We start from the raw sequence: 23,528 nt of genomic DNA, 5'->3' as shown, positions 1-23,528 counted from the left end.
CAGCAAAATGACACCGCGCCACACAGCGGCGGAGGTGAGAGGTGGAAGAATCCAGGGGAGGGAATTATTAGCGCTTGCACGTGTGCACCACAGGTGTTTGAAGTCAACGGGATAAGGAGCAAAAATTGGTTCAGATTTATGAGTTTAGAAAAGATGGCTTTTTCCCCTGAAAAAAAGAGAGCTTTATCGAGTGAAAATGTTGCTTTAATACTTAGTATAGAGACATAGTGCTTGCTGCCGCGCGAGCCCGAGTAAAATGTCCCTCTTTCTCTTTGCTGCACTGGCCGCAAAACCCCTCCGCGCAGAGTTGTTCCCAGACATCGTTCGTAGGGTGTGCAGCGACTGATACTGGCCTGGTACTTTTTATGTGTTGGCTCTTGTGGTCAGTTTGAAAGCCAAAGAGCGAGAGACCCCCCCCCCACACACACACACACACACGTACACACACACCCAGCCTCCTCTCTCTTTGCATAGATCACGGGATAGAATTTTACACATTCTCATACATCTCAATCAGTATATATAATTTTTTTTTCTTCAGCAAAGTTGTTTGAATGAGATGCTTTTTTATATTTAGTCAAGTTTTGACTAAATATTTTAACATCGAGGGGAATCGAAACGAGGGTCGTGGTGTATGTGCGTGTGTGTGTGTGTGTGTCTGTGTGTGTGTGTGTGTAGAGCGATTCAGACTAAACTACTGGACCGATCTTTATGAAATTTGACATGAGAGTTCCTGGGTATGAAATCCCCATACGTTTTTTTCATTTTTTTGATAAATGTCTTTGATGACGTCATATCCGGCTTTTCGTGAAAGTTGAGGCGGCACTGTCACGCCCTCATTTTTCAACCAAATTGGTTCAAATTTTGGTCAAGTATTCTTCGACGAAGCCCGGGGTTCGGTATTGCATTTCAGCTTGGTGGCTTAAAAATTAATTAATGACTTTGGTCATTAAAAATCGGAAAATTGTAAAAAAAAATAAAAATTTATAAAACGATCCAAATTTACGTTTATCTTATTCTCCATCATTTGCTGATTCCAAAAACATATAAATATGTTATATTCGGATTAAAAACAAGCTCTGAAAATTAAATATATAAAAATTATTATCAAAATTAAATGGTCCAAATCAATTTAAAAACACTTTCATCTTATTCCTTGTCGGTTCCTGATTCCAAAAACATATAGATATGATATGTTTGGATTAAAAACACGCTCAGAAAGTTAAAACAAAGAGAGGTACAGAAAAGCGTGCTATCCTTCTTAGCGCAACTACTACCCCGCTCTTCTTGTCAATTTCACTGCCTTTCCCATGAGCGGTGGACTGACGATGCTACGAGTATACGGTCTTGCTGAAAAATGGCAGCTACTTGACTAAATATTGTATTTTCGCCTTACGCGACTTGTTTTTCTTTTCGTTTTGCCCGGTTTTCGAACATTGGCATTATACGCCAATCTTCTTTTATTTGGACGTGTGGAGTATATAAAGCAGATTCCAGAACCTAAATGAATTGCTCCGCATCGCGGCAGACTGGAAAGGTCTGAGACTCATCACAGTGACTCACGGTGACGGAAAGAGCTTCCTCTTATCTCCTTCTTGGCCTCATCAGGCCCAAAAAATAAAAGGAATGAAAGAAAGAGAGATAGAGGGAGGGTGAGGGAGGGAGAGAGAGAGAGAGAGAGAGAGAGAGAGAGAGAGAGAGAGAGAGAGAGAGAGAGAGAGAGAGAGAGAGAGAGGACTTCAATTATCTATTAGTTTATGATAAACTCGTGCTAAGGGAGGTTGAGGGGGAGGGGGAGGGGGTGGGTAGGGGAAAAGAGAGAGAGGGTACTTGCATTAATGAGAGAGAGAGAGAAAGAGAGAGAGAGAGAGAGAGAGAGAGAGAGAGTGACAGATATACAGACAGACAGACAGTCAGACAGACAGACAGACAGACAGACAGACAGACAGACACATTGGGAGAGACATAGAGAGCAAGAGAAAGGATCTCTCCATACACACTCTCTCCTCTCACTTTTACATTGCGCTACTATTGGGATCCTAAATCCGCATTAAAACAATTTAGTCTGGAATAGCCCTATCGAAAACGCTGCAAACACTGAAAGAAGTCTTTCATCTTCTTGGGCCCGCGTTTACACTGCGAGGATCGCCTACCTCTCTTCTGTCAAACACGTTCTTCTCTTGCGTTTAGAACGCTGTCTGATAAAGGAACTTGGCTGTGCCCTGGGAATGAGAGAGAGAGAGAGAGAGAGAGAGAGAGAGAGAGAGAGAGAGAGAGAGAGAGAGAGAGAGAGGGAGAGATAGAGAGAGGGAGAGAGATATAGAGAGAGAGAGAGAGGGAGAGAGAGAGAGAGAGAGAGGAAGAGAGAGAGCGAGAGAGAGAGATTGAGCGAGAGAGAGACAGAGAGAGAGAGAGAGAGAGAGAGAGAGAGAGAGACAGAGAGAGAGAGACAGAGACAGAGAGGGAGAGAGAGATCTCGTATCAGTTGCAGAGAATGGCAATTAGAAACACTGCTTTGTTTAATAGAATGAGAGAGTTAATTCTCTTTGACTTGTTCATGAACGCGATGTTCTCCATGCAAGAAAAAACGCCTTTTGCGTTTAGTCGAAACAAATATTTTTTTTCCACGGGGAGAGTGTTAAAAATTGCCCATGACTATTCCGACTGTAATCATTCAGTACTGAATACTGTTGGCAATCGACTATTTTTTAGCTCAAAAACTTGAGTGACAGCCCAGTAGAGCTCTATTGAAACCCCCTTTCCTCAGACGCCGCTCCCACACATTGTAGTCACCTGGCTGGCTATAGTGGGAGGGTTACTTTTGGTGGTCACATTAGATATTATGTTTTTTGGAAAGTTCGTTTTATTTGCAGCTACAGTTCGGTAAACGACAAATGGCTAAACCCAACCACCTAAGAATGAGAAGCGTTTTTGTAACATGACCCATATTCTGCAAAATGCAGCCATGACGCAGGGGGTAGGTTACAAAAAAACGTCATGTACCGCTTGACTGCATACGGATATAAGCAAATTATACCTTAAACAAAAGCTAAAGATTGTTGCCATCAGGCAGCAAGTAAAATGCCTAATTCGTATACACAGTTTTATTTTTAACAACATCTGTATAACATGCGGACGACAAAACAGGAAATGCCATTTTCTCAATCGATATGTATAGCTAACTGAACGCCTGGTTGAAACCGCAATCAAAAACATCTTGAAAATTGTTTATTCTCACAGCTAGAATTATTTTACATCAACAATTGTTAATTTACTGAGGAAAACAACAGTCATATAAGATAAATAATGGATGATTCTGAATCAACTCCGAAAACCGAACCGGGTCGAAGCAAAAAAGAGTTTACACATACACAGGCTTGAAAAAGGATAATTTGGTTCAATCTGTTAGATTTTTACCCATAACGTTAAAGATCAGCTCAATATAAAAGGAAAGTGATCATTGTAAAAGGATTTTGCTATCGCTAAATAATTCAACTTCCGGTTTTACCACATGGCGTCCATAATATTATCAATTTATTACATAGCGTGCATTTGTCAGAAATTATACTAAATGTTAGAAGCGATCTTAAAGTGAAAGTAACGTTTAATAAAAGTATGCGCATTTACTTATTGATTGATATATGACTAAAATAATGGACATGTAATTTAAACGTACAAAACGACATTTTGTACACTACCTCTCTAAAAAAAACGCGACTATGACCGACCGATATGTATGTGTAAATTAGGTCATTGTTAGTGATGAAAACGGGTTTTCTTTAAAAGATAACACGCAAACTGTGAAGTTCAAGGCCATAAATGATTTTAGTACGACTTCTTCAAAACAGGTCTGTTTTTCACTCCACCAGTTTCAGTTTTAATAAAATATATGTATAGCTGTCATTTTCAAAAAACCTTATCTGCAATTCACTTAACCAAATACACCATGAACCCAGAAGATATTAGAGTGAGACACTTTACAGTGAAATATGTTATGATTCCCCTTATTTCAAAATATATGCATTTTAATTGGCAGACACGATTCACGTCGTAGGTACGTGTCGTCTGGTGAGGCAACTGTTAGCATTTTTTGTCGTAAGAATTGACATTTTTAAACATAAATCATGGACAAAAAACTAATTCTACAAAAAGTGCAGGTTTTCTTGGTATAGTCAGTTAAAGCATCTTAAAATTCAAGAAATTGTGCAATTACGTGTATGTATTTGAAATGGCAGACAATATTGAATGAAAGTGATTTTTGACTGATTGAAACCCTACCCCCACTAACAAAATGGGCCCTGAGATTAGGGGTGTTAGTTAAAGATGACTGAATAATGGCTATGCTTTTCCCCTAAAGTATTCACAACCTAAACATATACATAGGCAAGATGTTCTACGTTAACACAATTAACTTTTTAAACATAAATATATGCTTAGTACACGATACTTCCGGTTTTTCTACCGGATGACTTGTACATTTAGGGGGTAAACACCTTATCGTAGAAAAAGCTTTATTTTCAAAAAGTGCAAGTAATTATTAAAAATCATACATAATATTTATATATAGGAGTTAATTTTCCTTCGAAAGTCATTTGTTTCAAGTGGCAGACAATGTCAGTTGGAGAGTTACATGTACGTAAAGCGTATAACTGTTGTCTGTGATTAGTGCATTGTGGACACATTGGCACCATTTGATCCTAAATGCTAAACGATGTCGTGATCATACCACAGTTTTAGGATAATTTTACATCGCATCGATTACTAAATTGATGGTAGAATTTCACTGATAAATTCTATTTCTGGTAGCGTCAGTGCCGTTATCTCTTTCTTTTTGTAATAAGGTAATAACGAATGAACCACGTGTCACACTGCTATGCTAGTCTTCAAATGAAAATTCCAATTTTACTCAGTTAAAAGGCATGTATTGCGCGTTACGTAGAGGTTACATGCCGAGTCTCAGTGATTATTAAAAATAATGGTCGAAGTTGGCGGATCATGAAAAATGCGAGCTTCAGCGAGCTTTTTCATGACCGCGAACTGAGACCATTATTTTTAATAATCACTGAGACGAGGTGTGTAACCTCTTTATTCCTCCTTTCTTCAGTTATTCAAAGAAAACAGGAGTTTTTGTGCGAAAGTTTGATCGAATCCGAATCACTCAACCAGTCAACCTGCGCAGGCGATCGATTAATGCGCGGTTGTATAGTTCCGTGCAAATCATTCCATTCTGTTAACACTTCTTGTCAGTTTCCCTGTTTTAGACTAAAATCAAGTACACAGATATGCTGTTATTCTGCTGTGGTGGTAAAGGCAGATATTGTGTGTTCTGTTTATGTTTTAGTATAGTTTAGGATAATGTTCTTTCGTCAAATGGGACTAGCAGACGAACTTTTGCACCCGTGTTCCAACGTTAATTACTGTATGAAGTTCAGTTTTCTGGGGAAAATAGTGTATGAAACCGCTTTATGTTGTTTAAATTGATGAGATGTGTGCATTTGGTTGCGTGTGATCTGTTTATAAAATGAAATATTGTTGAAAACTGACCGTCGGATTGCAATCAGTGTTGTCGAAGAAACTGCGTTAAAAGAAGGGGAACTACTCTTGTCGGCAAGAGTATGAGTTACTTGCCTTGGGAATTTGCTTGTGATGAACGATGTGTGCACGGCAGATCTAGATTCAGAAAACAACCTAACTCATGGATTTTATATGGAGATTCATGTGTTCAGGCCTGTAGTTATTAATTTAAATGCGGTATGTGTGTATTGTTTGCTCCAGAGATGTATATTTCGTACGTATAGAGCGTTCGGAACTTTTCAGTCGCAAAAGTAGTACCAAAACAGAACAGCTTCTCAACCCATTGCACTATCGAGGATTCAGGCTGTTGCTGGCTCGTTATTTGTTTGGTTGCTGGGTCATTATCGAAAAATAACTAGCTCTACAAGTTTACAGAGGTAAAGAAGCAGAGGGGGGAATAAATACAATTATACCCCCCCCCCCAGGATTACAATGCAAGTAAACACATATAAAGAGATAGTAACGTTTTACATGGTTACACGTTCAGTAGTGAACGTAACGTGTGGTTTAACAAAATTACTTGCACATACAATAGCAAAGTCTGTCTGTGTGTCTTTGTTTGTGTGTTTGTCTATGTCTGTCTGTGTGTTCGTATGTTTGTCTCTCCCTCTGTTTGTCTATCAGTCTGTCTATGAGTCTGTCTATCTCTCTCTTTCTCTCTGTGTCTCTGTCTGTCTGTCTCTGTGTGTGTGTGTCTCTCTCTCTCTCTCTCTCTCTCTCTCTCTCTCTCTCTCTCTCTCTGCGAGGTAGGTGCACTTAAAGAGAATGCAATACAGAAAGAAATGCATTTCTCTACCAAGAATGAAGTTTGTCTGTCTGTGTGTTTGTGTGCGTGTTTTTTGGGTTGCGTAAGTGTTTCTCTATAAGCATCTCTACGTCTTTGTTCGCGTACATAAGTGCGTGCGTGCATGTGTGGGTGTTTCTGTGTCGGTTTGTCTCACTGTGTGTATGTCTATCATTTTGTCGGTATGTTCGTGTATGTGTCTTTGTGTGTGTGTGTGTGTGTGTGTGTGTGTGTGTGTGTGCGCGTGCGTGCGTGCGTGCGTGCGTGCGCGCGCGTGTGTGTGTATGCGTGCGTGCGTGTGTGTAGGCATGTGTGTGTGTGTGTAAGTGTGTGTGTGTGTGTGTGTGTGTGTGTGTGTGCTTGCAATTATTCCTCCTCTTTACATTTAGTCAAGTTTTGACTAAATGTTTTAACGTAGAGGGGGGAATCGAGACGAGGGTCGTGGTGTATGTGCGTGTGTGTGTGTGTGTGTCTGTGTGTGTGTGTGTAGAGCGATTCAGACTAAACTACTGGACCGATCTTTATGAAATTTGACATGAGAGTTCCTGGAAATGATATCCCTAGACGTTTTTTTCATTTTTTGGATAAATGTATTTGATGACGTCATATCCGGCTTTTCGTGAAAGTTAAGGCGGCACTGTTACGCTCTTATTTTTCAATTAAATTGGTTGAAATTTTGGTCAAGTAATCTTCGACAAAGCCCAGACTTCGGTATTGCATTTCAGCTTGGTGGCTTAAAAATTAATTGATGACTTTGGTCATTAAAAATCTGAAAATTGTAAAATAAAAATTTTTTTTTATAAAACGATCCAAATTTACGTTCATCGTATTCTCCATCATTTTCTGATTCCAAAAACATATAAATATGTTATATTTGGATTAAAAACAAGCTCTGAAAATTAAAAATATAAAAATTATTATCAAAATTAAATTTTCGTAATCAATTTAAAAACACTTTCATCTTATTCCTTGTTGGTTCTTGATTCCAAAAACATATAGATATGATATGTTTGGATTAAAAACACGCTCAGAAAGTTAAAACGAAGAGAGGTACAGAAAAGCGTGCTATCCTTCTCAGCACAACTACTACCCCGCTCTTCTTGTCAATTTCACAAAAATAAACAGATAATGACGTCATTTTAAGTGGCACAAACGTGTACATGAATGCCTTCCCTTTCGAATGATTTGCAGTTATAGAATTTCTGTCAAGCGGTTTAAGTTTTATGTCCGTTTTATGAACCCAACCCTCAAAACAAGAATAGTAACGCCAAAGAAGGAAAACATACACACAAACCAACGTTTTTCTCACCGGTGGTTTGGAATATTGCCCCAAAACTTTAGATTTAGTGTTGTGGTGTTAAAATCTATCAGAAAAATGTGTTTGCTAACGTGACGCCAAAAAGTAACCAAAACGGTCCTTAGCCGACTGACTATTGGGAGATGTGTGCACATCGGGCTAGAAAAACAAATAAAACACCGTAAGTCATTCAGACTTACAATCCCTGAATGTCGCACTGATCGATTCATAATTTTTAAATAGTCATGTGGCCACAGTCTGGTTTTTTTTAACTGATAATATGTTTTGAAGTACAAATAACGGACATATTATTATTTTAATCATGACTCTGCATGACTGTTAATTAATATGAAGCGACTTACTTCTTTGTGGTTTTTCGACTCTGTATATAGCGTGCACTCCTTCAGTCATAACAAGACTAGAATCCCTGTTTATGAATATCAAAAATGTTGATTTTGAATTCTGGTAAATGTCTTAGTTGTCTTATAGCTAAAGGTACCTTCATTCCCGTGTATAGACCATCTTGTAAATCACTATAAACCCGTCCTTTTGTGTCAATCAATCAATCAATATATGAGGCTTATATCGCGCGTATTCTGTGGGTACAGTTCTAAGCGCAGGGATTTTTAATTTTTTTAATTTTTTAAAATATTGTTTTATGCAATTTATATCGCGCACATATTCAAGGCCGTGTGAGATGGAATTTTTTTTTACACAATACATCACGCATTCACATCGACCAGCAGATCGCAGCCATTTCGGCGCATATCCTACTTTTCACGGCCTATTATTCCAAGTCACACGGGTATTTTGGTGGACATTTTTATCTATGCCTATACAATTTTGCCAGGAAAGACAATCGTGGGATCTTTAACGTGCACACCCCAATGTAGTGTACACGAAGGGACCGCGGTTTTTCGTCTCATCCGAAAGACTAGCACTTGAACCCACCACCTAGGTTAGGAAAGGGGGGAGAAAATTGCTAACGCCCTGACCCAGGGTCGAACTCGCAACCTCTCGCTTCCGAGCGACCACTCGGCCACCCAGTCCATCCATATGTGTGTGTGTAAACGATTCCATGGATGGATTCAAAATAAAAAGTGAATTAATCGGCATGAGTGGCAATCACGGAAATTAATTCATCACAAAGTTCTTACACCCTGTGCAGTCAGGATGCTGATAGTGTGTGTGTGTCCGTGTATCCTGGCCCGATCTTTGATGGTTTCACGGACGGGCGCAATAGCTTGGTGGGGTAAGGCGCCGGCCTCCAAAGCGAAAGGTCGCGGGTTCGAATCCCGGCCACGCCTGGAGATAACATTTTGTTCAATCTTATGTGCAGACCTGCTAGTGCCTTATCCCTCTTCGTGTGTACACGCAAGCACAAGACCAAGTGCGCACGGAAAACCATATTTTTGGATTAAGCTTGCTGCTTGAATTGGAGAAAAAAAATTTCAGTTGTTTTTGACTTTGCTGTTTTCTTCTTCTTTTTTACTCATATTTAAACATTTCACAAAAACAAACACACTGTAAAAGTGTAAAAGTAGTCAAAGTCCCTCAGTAAGTTCATTATATCTTTACTTTTATCTTGCGAAACGCACTGGTCAGATTGTTGAACCATCCGTTATTTTACGCTATAATCTACAGAATGGCGAATGCCCGATACAGCCTTAAAGGCTGACATAGTCCTATTTAATTAGTTTAATTACTTCCAGGGCTTTTCCCATCGTTGCGGGGATGTATAAATTAAGCTTCCTGCAAAGTTTTAGGTTTGAAGTCCTTACCAATTACGATAAATAATTAATTCTTTATTGCATTGTTTAGCAACAGTTCTCCAGGACTTGGGCTATTTTTAGACCGTTGACGTCACTTCGTGACGTTTCGTAAACCAAAGATGGCGTTTGAGATTGTTCTGTTTACATTCGACACTATCAACACCACTTTGCAATACTGAAATAATTTTATCTGTGTTCGAAAGCTACAGCCAATCGTTATTATATCCCCCTAGGTACAGTTTTATAACAGTATTGGCACATGTAAACAATATGAATTAATTAATGAACGCTACGAATATGGCAGCCTTTAACAAAGTTTTGTTTATTTTATTGATGTTACTTGACTTTAAAACATACACTGTCAAATCAAAGTACGAAATTGTTTCGACGCTATTATACTTGATTTGTTAAGGATATTGTAGATGTTGCTTGATTTTGAAATAAGCTCTGTTTAATGGTTACATAACATATAAGCCTAATACTCGATTTTTTGGTATATAATGTTCCTTGAACTTGTTGGAAACAATTTTTACGCGAGAAATGTCTTTCACCAAACACGTGTCATAATTGTTCTGCTCATTGAAGTCAATCAAAATGCTTCATTTGAATAATCACGCGCTATGTGACAATCAAGCAACACCCCCGATCTCTTTCATGGACACATGGATGCATTGTTCAGATAGCACAACATAATTCGTTCACTGATGATAATAAAGATTACATTTTTGAAGTATCGCTTATCCTGGGGCTTTCATTTACGTGGCAAGGATTAGTTTTGTATTTATTCCCGCGTATTTTTTTGATCAAACCCCTCCATGTGTTTCTGCATTCTGAAGGGAAAACCTCAAACTGAAGCTAGTCATTTTCAAGAATATATCATAATCAATGAGTGGGTGAGTTGTGTTGGATGTCTAATTGTAATCTTAAAGAGAATAAAATGAATATTTATGAATTCTTATTTACATGCTGGGACAACCAAATTATATCCTGTCTGTCTGTCTCTGTCTGTCTCTCTTTTTCTGTGTGTCCGTGTGTGTGTGTGTGTGTGTGTGTGTGTGTGTGTGTGTGTGTGTGTGTGTGTGTGTGCGACGAGCCGTGTTTGTGTGTGTGTGTGTGTATGTGTGTGTGTGTGTGTATGTGTGTGTGTGTGTGTGTGTATGTGTGTGAGTGTGTGAGTGTGTGTGCGTGTGCACGCATGCACTATTGCGTAGTCATGTATTGTAATCCGATCGATCAAACTCATGCACGCCGGAAAAAAATATCAGGAGGCGAAGTGGAAGGCGGCGAATCGAGAAGCGGCGATCCGGGACGTGAACAGTGCGTTGAGATACTGTTTGTTTAGGTTCTAATACAACTGCATCATCAATTCGTTGATTATGATAATGACGTTATTGAAGAATGCCTGTCCTAAGGGCTTCTAGTATCGTGGCCATTATTTCAATACTGCATTTAATTCCCTCGCGTGCTTCTGATCAATCTCGTTCATGTATAGCAACAGTTTTGAGGGATATCTTAAACGGGTTTTTGAAAATAATTATGAACAATTGACTGGATATGTCAAGGTCACCAAAAAAGAAAGTTTGATTGTGTCCCGTTGTTACCATTAGTGTGATTTTAACTTTTTCCGCCATTCTCAACTGCTACAAGTATACGGTTCTCACTGGCATTGACACTGACGTGCGTCAATATAGAATTCTTTTCAAACCTAGACTCTAAATTTTAAATGGAGGAGAAATAACTGAGACTAGGAAGGGCTTCTGTAAAAGCGTTTTCTGTGTTTGTTTTCTGTGAAAAATCTTTGTATTTTTGTTTATATAAATCTTGCATATTCCCGGTAGTTTCATTCATTAATCCTGCGATTTAAACACATGCAATGCATAAAAAGAAGTAATAACAAGTTTGTCTTATGCATTTTCTCTATTGTTTTTGTACATTAAATCGTCTTCTCATTTAGACAGACAGTAATGTTTGTGAGAATGTATTTCTCGGTTTACTTTCCTTCCGCATGTTTGCCTAAGTTTAGTAAAAAATCACCTTTAGAAAAAACTGTCACCAACGAATAGCATTCTCAAAACAGATAATAATAATAATAATAATTGTCAGTAAGTACTGGTGTCACATGACTGATGTGAACCAGTTGATTGGCTAATGGGGATGCGCTTAAATCTGTTAGCGCACTCTTGGAGTGCGCTAACTTTTCCACAGAGCGTATTCTTACGCCCTTTGCCAAAGCGAGACTGTACTCTCATCCTCAGAATTAATTAATGACATGTAGCTTATATTCTCCACTTCATCAAAAAATAACCATAAATTTCCTGCGGCTCAAAGCAGAAGTGGTTTTTTTTCTGACAGATCGCAGGCGCCTGTGCCACAGTGAATCCCACTGATCTAAAAATAGAAGCGGCTGTGTCTCTTCCACAATGGTCTCTTCTCGTTTTGACTTGCAAAGATTCTTCTCATATGCCGTGTTAGTGGCATGTAGCTCATTAACCACATTACCAAAATATGATGAGTTGGTATAAAATTCCAAGCGGCAAACAGAAAACACAAGTGTTATTCCGATAACGTACCAGCTAGACCAGCATTTGAAAGTCGACTCTGTTATAGTAGACTACACTGAAATACGACTGCATCAGTTCAGTAAATGAATGGTTTCCGAATTATTATTTCAAGGCAACAACAATCGGAATCGAAAACGTGTAGGGTTAAGAACGTTCTTACCATGTACAAAACTTATTACCAGCCTGCCTCATGCGTGCAGACGAGCAATTTTTGTTTTTGAAATGAGACTGCAGTTCAGTGGTTCGATTGCCCTAGCCGCCTAACAGACAACATAAACCCCGCAGCAAATTAACATGTTGGGCAAATGTGAACAAACAAACGATGGGGATATAATACGTATAGAGTTCAGAGCATTCTTACCGTTCATATATAGTACCAGACTCCCCGATGAGTGAAGATACAACAACACGAGAAACATACCACATTTACTTTGAAAATGTGCTAACCGTGGCTTGGAGTCAATTCAAGGGGCAACACTCTGCACAGTCAATCTGTCGAAGCTCGATGAAGGTTTCGAATCGCAAATAACTAAGAGCACAGTCCTTTCTCTGAGTTTAAATGAGGTCTGTATGAAAGATCATCACTTTTTAGCTTAACGCTACTCTGGAATTTACCAACAGAAATTAAAACAAGAGTTTGCGTGTGATGAAAACACGACACACTTGAGACAGCCCACACAAAAGTAGATCTGACACAAACCTGACCACACAGTTACGCCTATCCAAATGCGCGTAGCAAAATGTGCGTTTTGAATCTTCTTTTTTCTCTGACAATATCGTTATTGAAACAATCCCAGTGCACTAAGGGATTTATAGAGCAAATCTCGAAAATAATTATTGAACTCAGCGCTATGTGCTTCGTTCAATAATGAATTTTCTCGATTTGCTCTATAAATCCCTTAGTGCACTGGGATGTCTCAATAACTTAAATAATAATAATAATAATAACTGGACATTTTTAAGTGCCTAACCTATGGCTCTAGGCCCTTTACAAAAGAACATATACAGAATAGAACAATTAAATGTACAACCTACATAAGACAATTAACCATTCGGACAAAAGATGCCGCTAAAATAGCAAAGGTTAAAACTCATTTTTGAGGAAATGTCAATATTTTAAAATAGTTCATTCCGTGCCGCTGAGGAAAGGCTTGCTTGCAAGTACAGGAGTTTTGTAACTGTTCCTACCATACGGGTATAAGAAAATTCATTTCAACATTGCACACAGGCAACAGCCGACCACACCTGCCGTGCTTATATACACAATCAAAACCTGATGCTAATAATTTCTTTTGCGTTAATATGATTAAGTAGGTAGTGGCCAGATGTTGTGTATCTCGTTAAGCTGCCGTTACATTATACACTGATGGCGCGAGTGAGTAAATTTTATACAGTTATTAATGAGTCTGGTGAAACATTCAAAATCAGCCAAAAGTTATTTTCGTTTAATTATGAGTTTAGTTTTGTTCCTACAGTACAAGCGTATTGATATTGTGCGAAAGTCCCATTTTTGAATGAGTGAATTACATAATATTATTAAAGTTAAACGAAGACAGCAGTGGACTATCATTGGTGAAAGCATTAACGAGTTGCCCAGGCCGTTGCATGTAATTCTTGTACTTTAAACATATTAGACTGAAACAAAGAGAGACAGATACAGAGAGACAGAGATAGAGAGACAAACGACAGAAAGACAGAGATAGAGACTGAGAGAGAGAGAGAGAGAGAGAGAGAGAGAGAGAGAGAGAGAGAGAGAGAGAGAGAGAGAGAGAGAGAGAGAGAGAGAGCGAGAGAGAGACAGGGACAGAGGGACAGAGAGACAGAGAGACAGAGACAGAGGGACAGAGACAGAGGGACAGAGGGACAGAGACAGAGAGACAGAGACAGAGACAAGAGACAAGAGACAAGAGACAGAGAGACAGAGACAGAGACACGAGACAAGAGACAGAGAGACAGAGACAGAGACAGAGAGACAGAGACAAGAGACAAGAGACAAGAGACAGAGAGACAGAGAGACAGAGACGGAGACAGAGACAAGAGACAAGAGACAAGAGACAGAGAGACAGAGACAGAGACAGAGACAAGAGACAAGAGACAGAGAGACAGAGAGACAGAGAGACAGAGAGACAGAGACAGAGGGACAGAGACAGAGACAAGAGACAAGAGACAAGAGACAAGAGACAGAGAGACAGAGACAGAGACACGAGACAAGAGACAGAGAGACAGAGACAGAGACAGAGGCAGAGAGAGATTGAGAGATTGAGACAGGGCAGAGACTCGCATAGAGAGATTATTGCTGCTACTATATATATATATTTCGTAAACCTATTAGGAAGACGAAACATTTTCATAAATATCTTGTGAAACAACCACGCACAAATATTTCAGATAATATAAGGAGCAATTATATTATACACATAATCATCCGATCCTCTCAATGTATCAGTGCTAATCTTGAATGCATAATTTAATTGACCGCGGCACACGCGCTTACCCATGCCCCCGAAGCGAACACATCAAAGGAAATCAAATATTTATAGCCATATTTGAAGCATTGATAGTTGTCAATTGGATTCAGCGGGTTAGAACGCTTCGTAGGCGGCGGAAGGTGACAATTAAAGAATGGAATTCGCGAAGAGATTTAAAATGATGTGTTATTTTATCCCGAGGCAGATCTTTTGAATACGTGCGAGTGCGTCAGATCGCTTTTTGGGGGGGAAAGGGGGGGGGGGGGATATTTTTCGGGATGAAAGGCAGTAACATAAAGAGAAATAAAATAAGATACTATTTCTATCGTTTGGTTGCTGTATTGTATTTTGTTGGTTGAAATTTATTTGAAGTTTTTGTCACTTTTTTTTCACATGTGAAAGATTTACGTCTGTTGACTGTATATTTTATATATTATGAATCTGCGGATATGCGTTTATATCCTGCAGATAAATATATAGTTAAGCAAACAAACAAAAAAAACAAAAAAAAAAGAAACACACAAAAAACAAATACATAAATAAATAAATAGGTACATTAATAAATAATGGATCAATGAATAAATACATAAAAAGGTAAATGAATAAATAAATAAATTTTTCAATCGCGTCAACCGGTTATTAGGTAGTTTCATCAGTTTGTTTGCATGGAAAGAGCATTTTGTTTGCTCATCAGTTAGCACTAAGTCCTTTCCTTTGTTGCACATTCGCATTTATAAGTTAAACAATCTAGAAATCTGTATCGGAAGAACACTTTCAAAGTAAATGTGGTTTATTTTTATATTGTCGACTTATTTAGTTATCTGTTTTTGTTATCATAACGTAACTCCTCCCCCCTCCAAGAATAAAATGAAGAACTTCAACGGCCGAATATTTCAGGAAAAAACAAACAAAGAGAAAGAAAAAAAAAAGAAAGAAAGAAAAACGAAAGAAAAAAAGAAAGACGGAATGAAAGAAAGAAAGAAAGAAAGAAAGAAAGAAAGAAAGAAACAAACAAACAAACAAACAAACAAACAAACAAAAAAAACCTCAGGACTTCACATACACACAACACTTAGCCTAGGTAATACCATTTGCAGATTTCCATTTCGTGGTCTCAGCATTTGACACTGAGACTCAAACATTTTCAGATATCTATACTTTTACTTTCATGCATCGTTGCTTTTGAAAACACGCGTTCAAAATCAAATGTTATCTGAACGTCTGAGCTCATGCAGTGCCATATAGAGGACTGTTCGCTCCGTTTTTTGATTTGTTTCTTTTAATTTCATTTTTTTTTTAATAGTTTGCCCGCTCTGGATTTACAAGCACGATGATAACAGGTGAATGAACTACGGAAGTACCTCAGTCGTCCTCCCGTCCAAAAAACAGACACTCACTACCTGTGAGAAAACAAAAATCTATAATGTGCCATTGTTGTTCAATTTAAGATGATTCGAGTCCAGGCGCAAAATATCAGACACACCAAAACGATTCAATCTTTCAATGTTCTTAGATTTAAAGTCTTCGTCAAGCAGCGAAATTAATGTTTTTGATATTGAGTAAGACTGTGAATTTATTGTTTTGTGTTGCATAACATAGACAGTACATTACTTTTGAGAACTTTTGTTAGAAATATTATAAATTGAACAATGAAAACGCACCTTGCCTTGTATACTAAATAACAAACCAACTGTTAACACCAACAAACAAACAAACAAACAAACAATCAATCAAACGAACAAACAAACAAACAAACAAACCATTAACAGTCCTAACGACATAATCACAATCTATGTTCTGTTAATTACTCCAGTGGGTTCCAGGCCACATTTCTGATTGACAGAGGAGATACAGAGAGCATCATACACGCTTATCATTAGCAATCTGACACCCGGACACAGAGTCTCACAATGTCCTGAGCTTTCTCAATGAACCGAGACGACCTATGTAACGGTATCGTAGCATCGTATTACAGAACAACGCTGAGAAAATAAACATCGAGACGGAGATATGATGAATGGTCTTGGCACCAAATGTTGTTCCAACCTTGTTTTGCTAGAATGCTGTCCTGCATTTAGAACACCTTCCTTGGGTAACCAAACCTTTCGCCCTATTTCCATTTCTCCCCAAGCCATATCGCCCCAAAGTCACTTCGCCCCATTTTTTTGGTGACAGTTTGCCCCATGATCGCCCCATTTTGTCAGTCGTCACAGATCCGTCCATGCTTATTATAATTTTTTTTTTGTAAACGGGATAAGGGCATCTTTTTATACTACGCCACAAACAAAAAATTGTACAGCCCGTCTGCTTCCTGCATGTGCGACGTTGGAAATTAGTTGCGATGAATGAATGAATTTTGCAGATTGATGTCGTGTCAGTTAAGAAATTAGTTCATAAAAAATCAACGCTACACAGAAAGCACCAAACTAAGGCTATTGATTCTTGGCATGTGTCCAAGTGATGGACAGGGCTGAAGGGCACGAAGCAAAAGTGGGTGCCACCCAAACGGGTGAGAACAAATCGCGGGGTCTGATTGGTTAAAATCACAACGAATCTCAAAGTCAACCAATCCAACACCGCGGCTGACTTCCACCCGGTTGGTAACTTTCCCGTGCACCCCAACCCGGGTCTTTCTTCTTTTCTTACTTTATTTGGTGTTTAACGTCGTTTTCAACCACGAAGGGTTATATCGCGACGGGGGAAGGGGGAAGATGGGATAGAGCCACTTGTCAATGGTTTCTTGTTCACAAAAGCACTAATCAAAAATTTGCTCCAGGGGCTTGCAACGTTGTACAATATATGACCTTACTGGGAGAATGCAAGTTTCCAGTACAAAGGACTTAACATTTCTTACATACTGCTTGACTAAAATCTTTACAAACATTGACTATATTCTATACAAGAAACACTTAACAAGGGTAAAGGGAGAAACAGAATCCGTTAGTCGCCTCTTACGACATGCTGGGGAGCATCGGGTAAATTCTTCCCCCTAACCCGCGGGGGGTTATATCTCTGTGGGGGTGACCCTGGTCTCCTCCCATGTAAAAGCCTGGGCAGATGGGAGATAGTGAGCTGAATACAAGTTTACAAGGAAGGACTGTGAGCTGAATAGTTTACAAGGAAGGACTGTGAGCTGAATAGTTTACAAGGAAGGACTGTGAGCTGAATAGTTTACAAGGAAGGACTGTGAGCTGAATAGTTTACAAGGAAGGACTGTGAGCTGAATAGTTTACAAGGAAGGACTGTGAGCTGAATAGTTTACAAGGAAGGACTGTGAGCTGAATAGTTTACAAGGAAGGACTGTGAGCTGAATAGTTTACAAGGAAGGACTGTGAGCTGAATAGTTTACAAGGAAGGACTGTGAGCTGAATAGTTTACAAGGAAGGACTGTGAGCTGAATAGTTTACAAGGAAGGACTGTGAGCTGAATAGTTTACAAGGAAGGACTGTGAGCTGAATAGTTTACAAGGAAGGACTGTGAGCTGAATAGTTTACAAGGAAGGACTGTGAGCTGAATAGTTTACAAGGAAGGACTGTGAGCTGAATAGTTTACAAGGAAGGACTGTGAGCTGAATAGTTTACAAGGAAGGACTGTGAGCTGAATAGTTTACAAGGAAGGACTGTGAGCTGAATAGTTTACAAGGAAGGACTGTGAGCTGAATAGTTTACAAGGAAGGACTGTGAGCTGAATAGTTTACAAGGAAGGACTGTGAGCTGAATAGTTTACAAGGAAGGACTGTGAGCTGAATAGTTTACAAGGAAGGACTGTGAGCTGAATAGTTTACAAGGAAGGACTGTGAGCTGAATAGTTTACAAGGAAGGACTGTGAGCTGAATAGTTTACAAGGAAGGACTGTGAGCTGAATAGTTTACAAGGAAGGACTGTGAGCTGAATAGTTTACAAGGAAGGACTGTGAGCTGAATAGTTTACAAGGAAGGACTGTGAGCTGAATAGTTTACAAGGAAGGACTGTGAGCTGAATAGTTTACAAGGAAGGACTGTGAGCTGAATAGTTTACAAGGAAGGACTGTGAGCTGAATAGTTTACAAGGAAGGACTGTGAGCTGAATAGTTTACAAGGAAGGACTGTGAGCTGAATAGTTTACAAGGAAGGACTGTGAGCTGAATAGTTTACAAGGAAGGACTGTGCCTCTAAACCCGTGGAATTGCCGAAGATAACAAATCCCAGCAACACCCCTGCCTATGTATACATGTACTAACAAATATCTATGAAGCATCGGAACCTGCTGAATCAAATTATGGATAATCAATCGTTCAGATAATGCACCAGGCATTTTGAGTTTCTTTGATACACGAATTTCGGGTGTATAAATGTAATTATGCATTTCCATAAGATAAGCCCTGATACAATTAGAGGATGGAAAATTGGCTTTTGATTGCTTTTTATTTTCTGAACTATTTATGATTGGATCATTTGTCTATACTTGCTTTTCATTTTCTGAAATATGTATGATTGTATCATTGGATCTTTATGACAGTGTTTTGGCTTCTTAATTATATACAGCATAACAACAATCTAAGACTCTCTCTCTCTCTCTCTCTCTCTCTCTCTCTCTCTCCCCTCACACACACACACACACACATACACACACACACACACACACACACACACACGTGCGCTCGTGCGACAACTAATAAATGTGTCTGTATGCTTACATGTACACTCCTTGGCAAAACAACATACACATGTTTTGATTCTGTGGTAAACACAGAAAATGAAATGTTCTTGATTTTATTTTTGCGTGTAAGATCTGCGCAAAAACGCACATGTCAAATTTGTTTGGGGCACGAATAGTTTACTGTATTGTTGACCATCGTTGTGTGCACAAAAGGTAGATTTATGGAATAGATATAATTTGTAGTTGTCTTTACGGGTGCTCCAGGGTCCCTCAAGTACATAGCTTTGGGAAGTAAAACTGCCTGGGAATGTATAACGTATGACAGAATTTCTGGAGGTGTTTCTGATTTCTGTGAACCAGGTAGGGTCATTCAAGGCCGATAAAAAATGATCACAATAATAATAATAATACTCTTACTATTTAATTATTTATTTATCTGTTTACTTAAACAAAAACACAAAACCTTACTATGTTATGCAGTGACAAAAAAACAATGGCTTTAAAAAACCCAACAACACCCAGTCTCACTGGTTAGTTTCAGTATTTTTGCAACAGTACTTTTGAATAGATATGCCTGTGTGAGTTTTACGGCACGTCTCTTTGTGCGTATACATTTAACATTTTATTTGGCTTCTTTTCTTATTCAAAAATCATACTCTAATCCCATGTTTATACAATTCACCCACATATTTGTTTTAAATCTCTGATTCATTCGGATTTCTGATTATTAACAGCTGACATGTCGTCTATTTTTTTTCTTGAATTTTATAATAAAACTCTCAACTTAAACATTTTTGGAACAGCATCCTATAGAAGGGGCCGGTGTTTCCAAGCCAGGGTTTGTTGATTGATTAAAAGAATCGTTTCTTGATATCCATATATCTGCTGCATCAAATGACGCAAAGACAGTACTTCGTATGTTAAATTGAATTCACACAGACATTGAGACTAATACAAAGAAGTGTCAAAAACACAACCGAAGTGTTCGTGAGTTTATTAATTACTTTACCAACAATTAACTTGTACGGAAAGATTTCATTTTTTTTCCTTGGGGCCAAAGGCACTTTTCTCGTCAAAAGTCTCTGATTTCTCCTGCTTCAACTATGATGAGAAAATTAGATCTTGATAATATAATGAACAGCTCAGAATCAAGTTGTTTTAATTAATGATTAAATTATTCACCTTGATTTTAGCTAGCCATGGCATGCAGAGAAGAGGTTCACCAAAAATCAGCAACCGGTCATACTCAGGTTTATAGGTTTATATTTCGATTGACAAATGAGTTTTCCCGACACTAAATATAAAGTCGTCACTGCGTTGTAAAAATGTGCTTGACTGCTTGGCCCTTTTGGTGAAACAGAGTCAGCAGTTTCTTAGGTTTGGAAAATATTGGGATACGTGTTAGAACAAAGCAGGTAACACGTTTGTTTTTAACTGTTTCTGTCACAGAGAATGTGTCCAGTCCACAATTTTGTAGTGTCATCTGTCAGTTGAAGATCAACCCATGAAGTAGAACCGGACTTACTTTTATTTCAATTTTAAACATCCTGAAGTTTTGGTTGTTTATGTATCTATTTTAAGAGCATTCAATCCACACTTTTCCTTCCATAACTTGTATTGCATGGACAGAAAGAAACAAACATCTTATGTCTTATCAGTGTTATATCTTATGTGGTAGATCGTATGATTGTCATGCCTATGCCTTATGTTATATCTTATGTGGTAGATCGTATGATTGTCATGCCTATGCCTTATGTTATATCTTATGTGGTAGATCGTATGATTGTCATGCCTATGCCTTATGTTATATCTTATGTGGTAGATCGTATGATTGTCATGCCTATGCCTTATGTTATATCTTATGTGGTAGATCGTATGATTGTCATGCCTATGCCTTATGTTATATCTTATGTGGTAGATCGTATGATTGTCATGCCTATGCCTTATGTTATATCTTATGTCGTAGATCGTATGTCATACCTGAGGTCTTATTGGCTATACATTATTGTCGTAGCTAGTATGTCACGCCTCAGGTCTTATGTTATATCTTATGTCGTTTAGATCGTGTATGTTATGCCTTATGTCTTGGTCCTTACCTTTCTCATGCCTGCTCTTGCCGAAGTCATCGTCCAGGATGCGGCTGATGCCGAACTTCAAGGACCTGGGTCCAGAGGCATCGGGTGACGATCCACCGCGCCCTCCGCGCGAATCCTCCAGGGATTTGAACGCGGAACTGTCCGAGGAACACAGCTTCTGCAGAGGCGCCAGACCCGAGTTGCTAGCACAAGCGGGTGGAGAAAACGGCCTGTGGTGCGCATGCGCATGCGCGTAGGACAGGACGTACCCGTAACTGTGAGGAGGAGGTGGAAGACCCGGGTAGGTCGCGGCCCTGGACGTTGGGGTCACTCCGAGTCCTTGGGCCTGTCTGTGGAGAAGCCCTAGAAGTTCGTAGGCGTGATGACCTGAGGTCTGGCCGTGTTTGCTTTTTGGGGACAGTCCTGTTGGCCCCAGTAATGCTGGGTCTGGCTGCACACCCTGAGCGGCCAGCGCTGACCAGTACCCGGCTAGACCTGTTGGTAGCCACCCGGCCACACACCCGTTCACGAACATTGTTTATGCTAGCAGAATTAGTTTATATTGTTGATTCAAGTTAACCGTGTTTCCAATAAGAATTTTTTTTTGTACGATCAACTTCTGCAGCGAAAATAAATCCCGGAAATGTTATAAGATGGTCACACCATTATTGCAGAAAGATTCGAGTCAGGATGCGAATAATATTCAAGCATCCTTGTAGACGGGCTGTTATAAAATAAAAAATCGAGGGTACGATAATGACCGTAGACTGTAATTCCTCTTGTTGAGAAAGATTACAGTTTTAAAACAAATTTTAATTTAATTACCTCGCCATACTTCAGAACTACTCATTATGATGCAAAAACATGTAGTACCGGAAGGTTGGCGGATAACCACAGATATATTTGTAGTCGCACAAATCGATGGATTTATTCTCTCGAATTACCCACGGTAGTTTTTAGTCTGTCGCTATATTCGTTTATCCCTTCGTCTCGTAGAACTTCGCATCCGGCGACTGGCAACAATGAAGCCGGTACACCCAATAAGTTCCTAAAATCCGTTCGTTGACTCAGTGCTTGACAGAGCAATAGCATCAACAGAATCTTATATCTGAAGCACTCTCCCTCTCTGCTCGGCGTTGTCTTCAAATCTTTCTCACTGTCTCCACACCCACGTCCAAATTACATCTCACACAAGACCCCAACCCCAAAACCTCCTCAAGACAATTTCATCGCTGAATCCCATGAAATCTTTATCGCCAGCCGAAAACCCCGCCCCTTTCGCTCTCGCCGAGACACGTTGTTTTGGTCAACGCGTACATCGGTTGGCCGAGACCACGTAGAGTAATTAAAAAGGGGCGGAGTTTCATTTTTTGAAGAGGGGGCGGGGCTATGCAAATGAGGGCCTGGGGAAGAAAGATGCAGATGAGCGGTTAGCAGCGCTGTGTGTGGCGGGGGCCGAGGCACGCGGAACCACTCACTCATCGTGTCGTCTGCTATTAATCGTTTCACCCATTCACGATTCGCCATTTGGTCGGGATTGCCGTCAAGCTAGTGGCACAGTGGATGAGACACACGCACGGTTGCACCAAGGTTTTACAGCGGAACCCCCCCCCCCCCTTTTTTTAAACTTCCAAAATATTGAGAAAATCGTGTATTAAAAATGAGGGAGTCTTAAAATGGTGATAAATTTACATACATATTTACCAACAATTCTGAGAAAACAGGGACTTAGAAGGGAGGGAGACTTACATTGGTGGGTCTTAAAAGGGAGTTCCACTGCATTAGGCTTTTGGCCGATAGGGCTTTATATCTGAAGATGCAAGTTTGTTGATAATTTAATTTTGTACAGGCTTTTAATTGTTATTTCGCTGTTTAGTAAGACGTCATTTATCTTGAGCTGATGTAACAGCAGATGCAACTTCCTCCCAGCATTGAATGAAAAAAACCCACCCCACACACGATAAAAACAGTGCGTGCATGCAGCATTTTGGAAATGTACTAAGTAATAAAACGAAAAATAGAACAATGTACCATTGTTCAAACTCTAGATGTTAGAAAAGTAATGATCTATATCGAAAGGGAACTCTATATATACATTGTATTACTGTCAACGGTAGATGTGCGCGCGCGCGTGTGTGTGCGTGTGTTTGTGCATTTGTGTGTTTGCGTTTGCGTGCGTGTCCGTGGGACCTGTCGTAATATAATGGTTTATTAAATAAAAAAGCCAAACAATCCATTGCATGCTCCCCGCATAGACAGTAAGATAGAATCAAAGAAGCGAGATCCACAAAAATAAAAAAAAATAAAAGAAAGAAAGAAAGAAGGACAGACAGAAAGAAAGAAAGAAAAACAAACAAGAA

General features: G+C 39.3%; 1 protein-coding gene across 1 annotated transcript in view; it reads right to left on the bottom strand.

The window, feature by feature from the left end:
* LOC138953793 (H2.0-like homeobox protein) overlaps positions 1 to 22,559 on the bottom strand; it is a 33,529-nt gene extending 10,970 nt beyond the window's left edge. The window contains exon 1 of the mRNA XM_070325702.1: positions 21,190 to 22,559. Within this exon, the coding sequence (XP_070181803.1) occupies positions 21,190 to 21,703 (514 nt within the window). The 5' untranslated portion in view covers positions 21,704 to 22,559. The remainder of the gene's footprint in view (positions 1 to 21,189) is intronic.
* Positions 22,560 to 23,528: the final 969 nt, after the last annotated feature.

Source organism: Littorina saxatilis, linkage group LG17, assembly GCF_037325665.1.
Source record: "Littorina saxatilis isolate snail1 linkage group LG17, US_GU_Lsax_2.0, whole genome shotgun sequence".
NCBI lineage: Eukaryota > Metazoa > Mollusca > Gastropoda > Littorinimorpha > Littorinidae > Littorina > Littorina saxatilis.
The sequence above is the reverse complement of the archived record's forward strand: the minus strand, read 5'-3'. Positions and strand labels throughout refer to the sequence as shown.